Consider the following 13,481-nt stretch of genomic DNA (forward strand, 5'->3'; position numbering starts at 1 on the left):
GCCTCCCTTCATGCTTGTTTCAATTAAATCTCTGAGGAAATCAGTGTTTTGAATCAAATTGATAGTGAAAAAGAAGCCACGTATACATAAAAGTCAGAAGAATAAAGGGGTTTTGGGGCACTGCATTTTCCTTGTGAAAATTGAGGGTGGTAATGGTAATGGCAACTAATCAAGGACAATCACCTGCTGGTTTGACTCACTTCCTGCTCTCCACGCTATATATATATTTATACCTCACCTTTCTGTCTTCATAACGTCCACCAAGGAAACTAGCAATTAAAACATGCATAGTAAAACTACCATTTAAAAACCATTAAAACCAACAGAAACACATCATTAAAACAATTAAAACCAGGTCTAAAATACATGTAAAAACATAAAGCAATAATTCAAATACTGGGCAGGCATGCCAAAAAAAGAAAAGAAAAGAAAAAGTCATCAGATCTCTATGCATTGACTTGGACTCTCTTGCCAACTCTGGTAATGATTACATATTTCGGGAGAGCTTTCAGCTTTCTGCAGGGGCTGCAAAATGGAGCTCTTCCACTGGGTCTATGGATGAGGCTAGTGCCAGTAGAAGATCAGATGGGGCTCCCCCCCCCTGGAAGATTTGCTCCCATGCTGGTCCATCCATTGGTGTGGCTGGTTGTCACACCCCTCCCCTAGCTGCCCTGGCTGTTAGTGGGGTTGTTAAGATGATCTGTTATTCTTTCCACCATATGATTATATATTTTTGTAATTTTATGAGGGTATAATGGGGTTTTAGGGCCTCTTGTGGCGCAGAGTGGTAAGGCAGCAGAAATGCTGTCTGAAGCTGTCTGCCCATGAGGCTGGGAGTTCGATCCCAGCAGCCGGCTCAAGGTTGACTCAGCCTTCCATCCTTCCGAGGTGGGTAAAATGAGTACCCAGCTTGCTGGGGGGGTAAACAGTAATGACTCGGGAAGGCACTGGCAAACCACCCCGTATTGAGTCTGCCAAGAAAACGCTAGAGGGCGTCACCCCAAGGGTCAGGCATGACCTGGTGCTTGCACAGGGGATACCTTTACCTTTACCTAATGGGGTTTTTATTAGGCATTTTGTTTATTGTATTGAATTTTTTATGTAAGCCGTCATGAGCCGGTGTGCTGAGAGTGGTAGGGAATAAATCAAACAACAACAATAATAAAAAGAATTTGGGACTTTGAAGGCCAATCAATCTCTGCTGGTGTGGGTGAGATGTGCTCCCCGTGCTCCCTGGCTCTTACGTATCCTCCAGATTTTATGGCCCAATACTTTTCTAATCTAGCCATTCCATCTAATCATAGAGCTTTTATGTTAGCCAGATTTAACATATTCCCCCTTGGCTATGGTTATGGGCAGATACAGTGACACTCATTGTAATGAAAGAGTTTGCAGCTACTGCTGTAATGAACCAGATTCACTTTATCATATTATTTGAAGTTGTATTAATTATGATGCCAACATGTTATTCTGCCTTTGTTACTTTCTGTTAATATACCAAATGACAAGGCTATCAGCCGCTTCTTGACTGATGTCCCCGGGAATTACTGAGCAGTTCATGGAGTTTTTATCTACAGTTATGTTGCTTAGGTCTAAAAGATAAAGATTTCTAAATTGTCTTGTTGTTATTAGACCTATACTTATATCATTGTACCTGCTCCAATTGTAAAATTTTCTGCTGTGAAAGTTACTCGCTGTAAGTTTCATTGGTCTTTTAATGCCAGTAAATGTATACTGACCGGCGAAAAAGTCTTCACCAGTTGGTGGAAGATGACAACAGAAGGGGATACATGAATCTCCCTACGGAGAGGACTCCGGAGTTCTGATATCCTGACTGAGAAGGCCCTCTCCTAGGTTGTCACCACCCTAACCTCAGAAGGTGGAGGCATCTGAAGCAGAGGCTCCGAAGATGCTTGTAGCTCTTGGTTGGGTTCATAAGAGAGTATGAGATGATTTAATTCTCGGACTGGAGAAAGACAACCACAAGATGCAGAATTATTTGTTATTTACCCAGACACACCCTGATTCTGTAAAATAAGCAACTCCTGCAAAGGGATGAAATTATTTAGCATGGCGCTTTAGGCAAAATTTGACACAAAACCTTGACTTGATCAGTTCAGGAGCTTGGCTTGGGCTGTGTGAGGAAATTCAGTCAAGGTTCTCTCACCTGGTGGTTGCATTGTGTTGAAGTTGTAACTGCATGCCTACCGAAAAGGTCACAGATCTGGGAATGATATAATTGGCTAAGATGATAGAAAAGCAGCATAACTGAAAAGGAAACCTAAGTATAAAAAATTAGCAAATTAGTAGAAGATAGGTTGTGAGAATCGCAATAGAACGACACAGAGCAGGGCATAACATGCAGAGTTTTTGAAATTTACTTTTCTGTATGTATACATGAAACAATATATTCAACATCTTGGGCTCCCTCTATATGGATATCCCTCTTGGAAACTGAGATGCCCTGGGCTTATTTTATTGTGTTTTTAACTGCTGTTTTTATGTTCTAAGTATTATTTTATATTTTATGTAAAATAAATATGCTATAAGCCACCCCACACCAACATCACCAGGAGAGGTGGAGTATGAATGAATGAATGAATGAATGAATGAATGAATGAATGAATGAATGAATGAGAGTCTTTGGTGGTTCTGGAATATTTGAGGAGCCATGCTTTTCTCTTTGAGCTCTTTTCCCCTGAAATTTGAATTTTCATTCTTATTTATTATGTAAAGTTTATAAATTAGATTAGAATGACATTTAAGATGTATGTTTATTGTTTTAAAATGTATTTGGAAAAAATAAACCTTTGTATTTTCCATAGCTGGGAAAAGAATAACATTGTGTTGTATTAGAGTTTTCCACCCTATGGCACATGTGATAGATATCTCATTTGTACATTAATTGTGCTTAAAAGAACCCTAATTCTCCATGTGCTTGTTATTGGAAACTATCTTTCACCCCTCCATTATGCAAGTGTACATGCCATTTTCCTTTTAAAATAAGTACACAAATAAATCCTTTCTTTTATACACCAAGGTTTTTTATTGACCATCATGCTCGGATTAAAATGCTGAAGATGATTTATCTTTGTTTCAATCAGCAGTTATAGCTGATAATGCACACTAAGGACACTTCTGTACTTTGAAAAAATAATGTTACATCAGTGTCATGGCGTAGCGCTAACAATAATCACGCCTCTGGCCATTCTGCAACGTCTTCCTGTCTTGTTTCCATCTGCTTCCTTTTCACTCTTCTTACACTCTGCATGCCTGCTGGAAATGGCGGAACGAAGCAACGTGCTTTACATGCAAGTATCTTCCGCCTGTCAATCAAGCCAGGCAGCCAGTTCCCTTTCTCAATGTTTTAAAGAGCCTGCGATGCTAGCTAATTTTTAAAAAATTAATACTTCTCCATTGAAATGCCTATGCATCTATGATGCTTTTTATAATGCCACCCCTTATGGAATCAAGAGTCTGGAATCTTAAAAAAAATTAATCTCATTCCTGATTTGGGGTGGGGGGACTTTAGAGAGGCATACTTTGTGTAACAACTTTGGAGAGAAATTATTTTTGGTTTTGCCTGCACAATTGTATGTATATTCAATGCTCTAGGCAGTTTGCTTTAAAAAAAAGTCCCCAGGAAAAGGGAGAGGGAGGCGGGTGCGAGGGTGGGACATTGGAGGCAAGCACTTCTTCATCTCCATACATTTCTTTAGTGTGTGGCCTGCTGGTTGCCCTCCGTAGCTCACACTTTTTAGGTTGGGGAATCCACTTTATGCGATTCCTCAACTTGCACTTTAAAATGGTGGATGTAGCATTAGGTTTCCTGGCCGGACATGGGAGGTTGGCGACATTGTGGGAAATGCCAAAAATATAAAGTCTTCATAAGGTAAGTATGATCCTACATTAATTGCATGCGGAAAGGCCCTGAGAAAAAAAGCAACCAATATCTATGAGTGGTTAACTTAAGACATAGTCAGCCAATATTCTCAATAGTGATCCCAAAGGTGAATCTGGAAAATTTGGTGTGATCCCTGGGAAGAGACCATAATAAAATTCCAAGTCGCAAAAGAAAGGCGATGAAGGAAGGAGCTCTTGTTCCCTCTTCTGCTGTGGCTGAATGGATTGAAAACTTACATATTAGAATTTAAGGGGTTGTCCAGTCTGTCTATAAAACCATTGTACCTACTTGGCTGCATATTTTATATTATTATATGCTTCCTGTGGGTTATTCTTCCATATGATAAATACCTAGGTGAGTCACTTTCTCTCTATTTAACCTCCTTTGCAGAATTGCTGTGCGGATGAAATGGGAAAGAGAGAATCTTCCAAAGCTTTCAGTGCTTTGGAAGAAGCAGAGGATAACAGTGTACAAGATGGTAGAACCGTGATGCTGGTTGTCTGAGCCCACGTTGGTGGTTTCCTAGTTGTTGCTGCTTTTTAAACAGAAACCCACTGTGCCCCTCTGGAAACTGCTTTTCAAGTAGAGGGCAATTTAAAAAGTATTCAAGGGAATCAAGAGCTCCACCCCCCCTCCCGTGAAAAAAAATAATCCACTGTTACAGAGAGCTCTTCAGTTGAGTCCAATCATCTAAGATCCAAGCAAGTAACAGAATACGATGTGGATAAAGAGGTCCCGAAGATGATGGACAAGGGTTGTGCAAGTTTCCGAAGAACTTGCACAACCCTTGTCCATCATCATCAGGACCTTTTTAAGGACTGGAGATGTCCCGGAGGACTGGAAGAGAGCAAACGTTATTCCAATCTTCAAAAAAGGGAGGAAGGATGACCCGGGAAGCTACAGACCAGTGAGTCTGACCTCTATTGTGGGGAAGATAATGGAGCAGATATTAAAGGGAGTGATCTGCAAACATCTGGAGGACAATTTGGTGATCCAAGGAAGTCAGCATGGATTTGTCTCCAACAGGTCCTGTCAGACCAACCTGGTTTCCTTTTCTGACCAAGTAACGGGTTTGCTGGATCGTGGAAATTCGGTTGATGTCATTTACTTGGATTTTAGTAAAGCTTTTGATAAGTTTCCCCATGATGTTCTGATGGATAAATTGAAGGACTGCAATCTGGATTTTCAGATAGTTAGGTGGATAGGGAATTGGTTAGAGAACCGCACTCAAAGAGTCATTTTCATTAGACTGGAGGGAGGTAAGTAGCAGGGTACCTCAGGGCTCGGTTCTTGGTCTGGTACTTTTTAACATATTTATTAATGATATAGATGAGGGGGTGGAGGGACTACAAATCAAGATGACTCCAAATTGAGAGGACTGGCAAATACTCCAGAAGATAGAGACAGAGTTCAACAAGATCTGAACACAATGGAAAAATGGGCAAATGAGAACAAGATGAACGAGACCTTGGTGTACTTGTAAGCTAAACATAAGCAGGCAGTGTGATGCAGCAGTAAAAAAGGCAAATGCCATTTTGGGCTGTATCAATAGGGGCATCACATAGTCCCATTGTATACGGCACTGGTCAGACCACACCTGGAGTACTGTGTGCAGTTCTGGAGGCCTCATTTCAAGAAGGATGTAGATAAAATTGAAAGGGTACAGAGGAGAGCGACGAGGATGATCTGGGGCCAAGGGACCAATCCCTATGAAGATAGATTGAGGGACTTGGGAATGTTCAGCCTGGAGAAAAGGAGGTTGAGTGGGTACATGATAGCCCTCTTTAAGTATTTGAAAGGTTGTCACTTGGATGATGGCAGGATGCTGTTTCCATTGGCTGCAAAGGAAAGGACGTGCAGTAATGGGTTTAAACTACAAGTACAACGATATAGGCTAGATATCAGGAAAAATTTTTTTCACAGTCAGAGTAGTTCAGCAGTGGAATAGGCTGCCTAAGGAGGTGGTGAGCTCCCCCTCACTGGCAGTATTCAAGCAAAGGTTGGATACACACTTTTCTTGGATGCTTTAGGATGCTTAGGGCTGATCCTGCGTTGAGCAGGGTGTTGGACTAGATGGCCTGTATGCCCCCTTCCAACTCTATGATACTATGATTCTATGATAGTTATAGCCTTTGGCTGTGACAGTATAATGAAGCAAACAATCCACATATAACAGAAAACTCACCATTTTGAGCCCATAAACTTTTAATTATTTCTCAGATGTCTAGCTAATAGAGATAGTTTTAAAAGAAAGACAGGTATATCATTTCCCATCCAGTAATCAGAAAATCTTGATATGTGTGTCTCATTTGGGATGTTGTTGTTTTTTTGGAAGCTTCAATGAATGAGGGAAGGGGTTCAGGCATAGTGATGTAGCTATTAAATATGATTCAAGTAAAGAAAAACAAAAATATAACGACGATTTCACGTTATAGTTTCTGGTTTTCAGTAAACGATAAAAGGTAGCTGAGTCGCTTCATAGTTGGAGCACAAGGTGGTGCTATTGGACAAGGCAACACTTTTCAAGGAAGAATTGCTGTTCTGGAAATCTGTAGGCATCCGATGAAGAAATCTCTGAGCAAAAAGCAACAGAACTTCATTGCAAGCAAACCTACAGACATTTCAGAAGAAGAAAAAGCCTCTGCATCCATTTCTAAAACAAATGCAGAACAGGGAACCATCTGCCTTGGAGACATAAAGCAGACAAGGACTTCTGGCAACTAGCTTACAAAAAGCTACCCTGTGACTCAGATGTACCTGGAAGCAGGGTGAGGAGACAATGGAATTGCATCTCAACAACATGCCAGGTTGGTCTTTTTTCTTCTGTCTGTGTTTCTGTGGGGCAATCTGTGAGTCCTTCCACTATTCAGTGCCCGAGGAAAAGAAAAGTGGGTCTCTGGTGGCCAATATACTAAAGGACTTGAAGGTGGATGTAAAGGAGCTCTTAGCTCGCAGGGCCCGGCTGGTTTCTAAAAGCACAAAGCAATATTTCCAGCTGGATCCTCACTCTGGGAATGTCTTATTGAAGGACAAAATAGATCGCGAGGCTCTGTGTGGCCAGAAGGACCCCTGCATTTTACTCTCAGAGATAGTACTGGAAAACCCACTGCAAGTGCACAGAATAGAAGTTGAAATAGAGGATGTGAATGACAATTCTCCTCAATTCTCTAAAAAGGAGTTTGTTTTTGAAATACCTGAGCAGGTACCAATGAATACCAGATTCCCCTTGGAGAGAGCTCAGGATTCAGACAAAGGAAAAAATGGTGTTCAGAACTATACCCTTAGTCCTAACGACCATTTTAGGCTGGACGTGCAAAGTCACAGTGACGGTTCCAACTCTGCAGAGTTAGTGTTGCAAAAACAACTAGACCGGGAAGAGAAAGCAGAACTCTTCCTCATTCTGTCAGCTGTTGATGGAGCGACCCCAAAGAGAACAGGTACAGCACAAATTATCGTTAAAGTTCTGGACAACAATGACAATTTCCCCCAGTTTGGTGACTCTGTGTACAAAGTGAAACTGAAAGAAAACACGCCAAGTGGAACTCTTGTAACCAAAGTGGAAGCAACTGACAGGGATTTTGGTTCCAATGGGGCCATCACCTATTCCTTCAGCCAGGCACCAGAGAATGTGCTCAAAGCATTCAATCTAAACAAACATACTGGGGACCTTACTGTTGCTGGAACCATTGATTATGAAGAGGATAAAAGTTATGAGATAAGTGTGAAAGCAACTGATGGAGGGGGGCTCTCTGATTACAGCAAAGTCATAGTGGAGGTTGAGGACATGAATGACAATGCCCCAGAGGTGACCCTCACATCCCTCACCAGCCCCTTACCAGAAGATTCCACTCCAGATACTATTGTGGCTATCTTCAGTGTCACAGACCAAGACTCCGGAGACAATGGCAGAACTTCCTGCACTGTCGGGACAAACCTGCCATTCATGCTAAGGGCCTCTGAGAATAACTACTACCAGCTGGTGACCCAACAACCCCTGGACCGAGAAAGAGTCCCGGAATACAACATCGCCCTCACAGCCACAGACTGGGGCTCTCTTAGGCTGAGTTCAACAAGAATAATTAATGTCCAAATCTCAGATATCAATGACAATGTTCCAGTATTTGAGAAGCAAACGTATGAAATGCAGTTATGGGAAAACAACATTCCAGGTCTCCTCATAGGCCTGGTCCAAGCCAAGGACCTAGACAAGGACAAAAATGCCAAAGTGTCCTATTCTCTTTTGCCTGGGAAGGTCAGTGATCAACCAGTGACCTCTTATGTCTCCATCAACTCTGAAACTGGGAATCTGTATGCCATTCGCTCAGTGGACTATGAGCAGGTGAAAGATTTCCATGTGACTGTGAGGGCTGTGGATGGTGGTTCTCCTCCTTTGACCTCTGAAATTGTTGTCCGAGTTATCATCATGGATGAAAATGATAATGCCCCTTTCATCTTGTACCCCCTTCAGAATGGCACCTCCCCATCCAATGACTTGGTTCCCCGGGGGGCGGAGGCTGGCTACCTGGTCACCAAGGTGGTGGCCGTGGACAGAGATTCCGGTCAGAACTCCTGGCTTTCCTACGAGCTCCTGAAGGCCACCGAACCGGGTCTTTTCAGTGTGGGAGCCCAGAATGGAGAAGTGAAAACCATGAGACCAATTAACAAGCGAGACACCATCAAACAGAAACTCATCATTGGAGTCAGAGATAATGGTCACCCTCCCCAGTCCACCTCTGCAACCCTAAGCATTCTGCTAGTGGATGGCTTTTCTGACCCTTACATGAAAATGGTGGAGATCCCGAAGAGGGATGTGGTGGGAGAGGAAGACCGTACTCTGACCATGTATCTGGTTATATGCTTGGCAGTCATCTCCTCTATTTTTCTGGTCTCCATGTTGGCATTTGTTGCTATCAAGATTCATAAGAGGAGAAGTTCCATAGAGAGCTCCGCCCTGAATTTCCCAGTGGGACCAAATTTCCCAGAGAACTGTGGAGATGCTGATGGTGGATCCCTTTCCCGGGCTTACAACTATGAAGTGTGCTTAGCTGGTGGTTCTCTGAGCAGCGAGTTCCGGTTTCTCAGGCCTCTATTTCCTGTGATTTCTCTGGAGCCTGCTCAGTCCCAGGGTGCTCACATTTTATCTGGTTCCCATGAAGTCCCCAGTAATGAAGTAGAAGGTCATGTCCTGAGCCAGGTAAGGATATAATTGTCATTCCATTCACATTGTCAAATGCATCTTAACATTTGAGTTTTACTTTTGCTGTTATTTGGTCTCATGAAATAAATATAATATCTACTAGAGCAGTGATCCCCAACCTTTCTGAGGCTGGGGACCGGCAGGGCATCGGGCTGCGCCTGCGTATCGGGCCGTGCCCATGGGCCGCGCCCGGCCCTGATTCCCTCTCCCCGCCCTCCTGCAGTAAGAAACTTCCCGGGCCGCAAGCTTGTGGCCTGGGAAGTTTTTTACTGCGGGGGGGGGGGGCGGGGAGAGGGAGCCGCGGCCCGCAGGTTGGGGACCACTGTACTAGAGTACCCTGGATTCAAAGATTTCATCTTGGTCCTAAGGACTGTCCAAAAATGCAGAGCACAATCAAATCATGACCTTTAGGAGAATGTATTTGGCAATCTATTTATTTATCTAGTTTGGTGTAGTGGTTAGGAGTACGGACTTCTAATCTGGCATGTTGGGTTCGATTCTGCACTCGCCCACATGCAGGCAGCTGGGTGACATTGAGCTCGACATGGCACTGATAAAACTGTTCTGGCTGAGTAGTGAAATCAGGGCTCTCTCAGCCTCACCCACCTCACAGGATGTCTGTTGTGGGGAGAGGAAAGGGAAGGCGACTGTAAGCTGCTTTGAGCCTCCTTCAGGTAGAGAAAAGTGTCATATAAGAACCAACTCTTCTTCTATCCCATTTTAAATTCCTTTATAGCTGACAGGAGTTGCTAAAGTGTGGGTCTCCAGATGTCCACAGACTACCATTCTATGAGCCTGTCATTATCCTGGCAGGGGCTCATGGTAATTGAAGGCCATAGACATCTGGTGAACATTTGGGCCACCTCTTTTCATAAGCAAGTCCTAAGAAGAGAGATTTGCAAGAGCATATGGGACACAATGATGTCTATGGCCCTGATCATCCCTGGAATTATGTGATATTTGATTCTGTACCTGTGTGATGTATGTGCTTTCAGTATCAGCAACCCTTCATGTAACAAACCACTTAGGAGGCACGTGTGGTATTTATCTTGCTTTTGATGTTGGGACTGATTAATATCTCAATTCTTTGTTCTATTGGTAATGGAAATCAGATTCTTCTATTACTAAAGTACAGAAGGATTTGAAAACCAGGAACTGGGGAGATGTCTCTTTGGAAAGTCCAGCCGTATTCCAAAAACATTAATCAATATTTCTTTGAATATATTGTTAAAAACTAGAATGGGAATCTCTAAGTTGATGCTTCCTGACAATGGTCTCCAATATTGTTTGAACACCTCTTTGAATTCTGCAGGTTTTTAAAAAATATGGATAGAAGACATGAATGATGATAATCCCAAGTTGTCTGATGACAAATTCTATGTACAGAGTATCCCAGTGTATTCTTGTCCACTTTGCGGAAGCTAAAGCTTTGGGTTTTGATTCAAGTGCATGGAGCGTATAGACATTACAACGAGGGCCCGAGGAACCATGTTACTTGTTTCAGTTTAATCAAAACTGGGAAAATCTGTGTTTGGGGTCAAATTGAATATGGGAAAAAAGCCAGTTATCACATGGGTCTCAAACTGATAGATGTGTGGCACTACCAGGTCTTTGTGTGGACTGAGAACTTTCCAGAGGTGTCAATCAAAATGTTCACCCGCATATATGTAAGGATTGTTCCTGAGTCCAATGGTGACTCTTTTCAGTACCACAAGGTTTGAAGGTGTGTATAACAACAGAATGGCCACAGGATTGGAAAAGGTCAGTTTACATTCCAATCCCAAAGAAGGGCAATGCCAAAGAATGTTCAAACTACCGCACCATTGCACTCATTTCTCATGCTATCAAAGTTATGCTCAAAATTTTACAAGCTAGGCTCCAGCAATATGTGGACCAAGAACTTCCAGAAGTACAGGCAGGATTTTGAAGAGGCAGAGGAACTAGAGATCAAATTGCTAACATACGCTGGATCATGGAGAAAGCTAGGGAGTTCCAGAAGAACTTCTACTTCTGCTTAATTGACTATACTAAAGCCTTTGATTGTGTGGAGCACAACAAATTGTGGCAAGTTCTTAAAGAGATGGGAATACCAGAGCATCTTATTTGTCTCTTGAGAAACTTATATGCAGGTCAAGAAGCAACAGTGAGAACTGAACATGGAATCACTGATTGGTTCAAAATTGAGAAAGGAGTTCGGAAAGGCAGTATACTGTTGCCTTGCCTATTTAACTTGTATGCGGAGCATATCATGAGAAAGGCGGGATTAGAGGAGTCACAAATTGGGATCAAGACTGCAGGGAGAAATATCAACAACATCAGATATGCAGATGATACCACTCTAATGGCAGAAAGTGAAGAGGAACTAAAGAGCCTGTTGATGCGGGTGAAGGAAGAGAGCGACAAGTTGGCTTGAAAATCAACATCAAGAAAACAAAGATCATGGCATCCGGCCCTCTCAATTCCTGGCAAATAGATGGGGAAGAAATGGAGATAGTGACAGATTTTATTTTCCTGGGCTCCAAGATCACTGCAGATGGGGACTGCAGCAAAGAAATGAAAAGACACTTGCTCCTGGGGAGGAAAGCTATGGCAAATCTAGACAGCATCCTAAAAAGCAGAGACAACACCCTGCCAACAAAAGTGCGTTTAGTCAAGGCTATGGTATTCCCAGTTGCAATGTATGGCTGTGAAAGTGGGATCCTAAGGCTTTTGAACTCTGGTGCTGGAGAAGACTCTTGCGAGTCCCTTGGACTGCAAGGCGAACAAACTGGTCAGTCCTAGAGGAGATCAGCCCTGACTACTCCTTAGAAGGCCAGTTCCTGAAGATGAATCTCAAATACTTTGGCCACCTCATGAGAAGGAAGGACTCCCTGGAGAAGAGCCTAATGCTGGGAGCAATCGAGGGCAAAAGAAGAAGGGGATGACAGAGAATGAGGTGGCTGGATGGTATAACTGAAGCAGTAGGTGCAAACTTAAATGGACTCCGGGGAATGGTAGAGGACAGGAAGGCCTGGAGGATCATTGTCCATGGGGTTGTGATGGGTCAGACATGACTTCGCACCTAACAACAACAACAACAACAACAACAACAACAACAACAACAACAACAACAACAACAACAGAAGCTTGGATCATTCAAGGTTTACCACTCAGTCTCACCTAATTTCCCTCTTTACCACAGCTAAGTGTATCATGAAGACGAGACCAAAAGGAAATTGCATTACCATTACTGACTAGGTCTATAGTACCTTATATATTTTCTGTCACAAACACTGAGGGATTTGCCCTGTGAACTTTGTTTGTTATTAGTATTTCTATATGATAGTTAATTATGGGCTTGTATCCTACCATTGTTTTCTGTTGATGGGCCTCACCTGTCTTCATCAATAGATGTGAGAGCCATTTTTGCTGGTATTGTTCCTCTGTATAGTTGACTACTCTCCTGCCTGTGAAAATCCCCCAGCCCCCAGGAGCAGAATCTGAGGACGTTCTAAGTTCTGTGGACTGCAGCAGGAAAGGAGAGTCAGGAAAAGGCCATTTCAAAACTCTGCACCACTTGACATATATTAGATTCCACTATTCATGTAAGAATGCTGCGATCCACTGGGGCTTCTCAAGTTCGAGCTAGGACACTTATTCAGATAACCATTGTATCATTTACTATAAGGTCCAAGACCATCAGAAAGTACCATCGAAGCAATGTAAAGAAGAGTATGTCTGATAAGGCACTTAAATAAAATCTCATGCAGGAGACGACTGAAGATGGCGCCATAAAAAAGCTGGACTTCTGTTCAGCTCTTAAGCCATGCCGAGGGTCAGGAGCTTCTGCACCTGGCTGACCTGAGCAGATACGCAAATCTGCTCACCGGTCGCCCCAGGAACCGGGAACGGCATCCTGAGGGTCCTACAGATCCATGGGGAGGTAGGGGGACCGAACTCCCCGGATTAATAGCGGCCTGTGCTCAAGGTCACGATGGCGTCCTTGTCGCAAACAACTTTACAAGCTTGAAACGACCAGCTGACCTTACATTCTTCCCAGACCATCTTTTACCAGATCGACAGGAGCGATGACAGAAGCTGGAATCTGCAACAGTAAGAATTGAAAGCTTTCTGGCTTTTCTCTTTCTTCTCCCACAAGCTCTTCCCTCCCCTCCCCCAACCAATTCACAAGTGAATTCCCTCTTTCGTTGAGTGAGAGACTCCCAGCTAATTATACCCACTAACCAAACAAAGAGAGAGCTTTGAAGATTTGTTGGTGAAAGTTCAGTGGGGGAATTTGACTTGATACGGAGATCGACAAACTGATAATTTGGGATCGCTCGTGCTCCCACGAGACCTCACAAGACTTTCTGTTTATAGTTTGTGACTGCCTAGAACTAT

General features: G+C 43.1%; 2 protein-coding genes across 5 annotated transcripts in view; both read left to right on the forward strand.

Moving 5' to 3' along the window:
* The window catches only part of LOC143824016 (protocadherin beta-16-like), a 234,763-nt gene that overhangs the window by 19,088 nt on the left and 202,194 nt on the right, over positions 1-13,481 (forward strand). The window lies entirely within an intron of this gene.
* Positions 6,215-9,230, forward strand: LOC143823869 (protocadherin beta-16-like). Its single transcript, XM_077310559.1, has one exon. The coding sequence runs from the start codon at positions 6,684-6,686 to the stop codon at positions 9,108-9,110; it is 2,427 nt and encodes an 808-aa protein (XP_077166674.1). The 5' UTR covers positions 6,215-6,683; the 3' UTR covers positions 9,111-9,230.

Source organism: Paroedura picta, chromosome 14, assembly GCF_049243985.1.
Source record: "Paroedura picta isolate Pp20150507F chromosome 14, Ppicta_v3.0, whole genome shotgun sequence".
Classification (NCBI taxonomy): domain Eukaryota; kingdom Metazoa; phylum Chordata; class Lepidosauria; order Squamata; family Gekkonidae; genus Paroedura; species Paroedura picta.

Coding starts and splice junctions, on each gene's coding strand:
- LOC143823869 (XM_077310559.1), top strand. CDS start 6,684: ATGGAATTGCATCTCAACAACATGCCAGGTTGGTCTTTTTTCTTCTGT.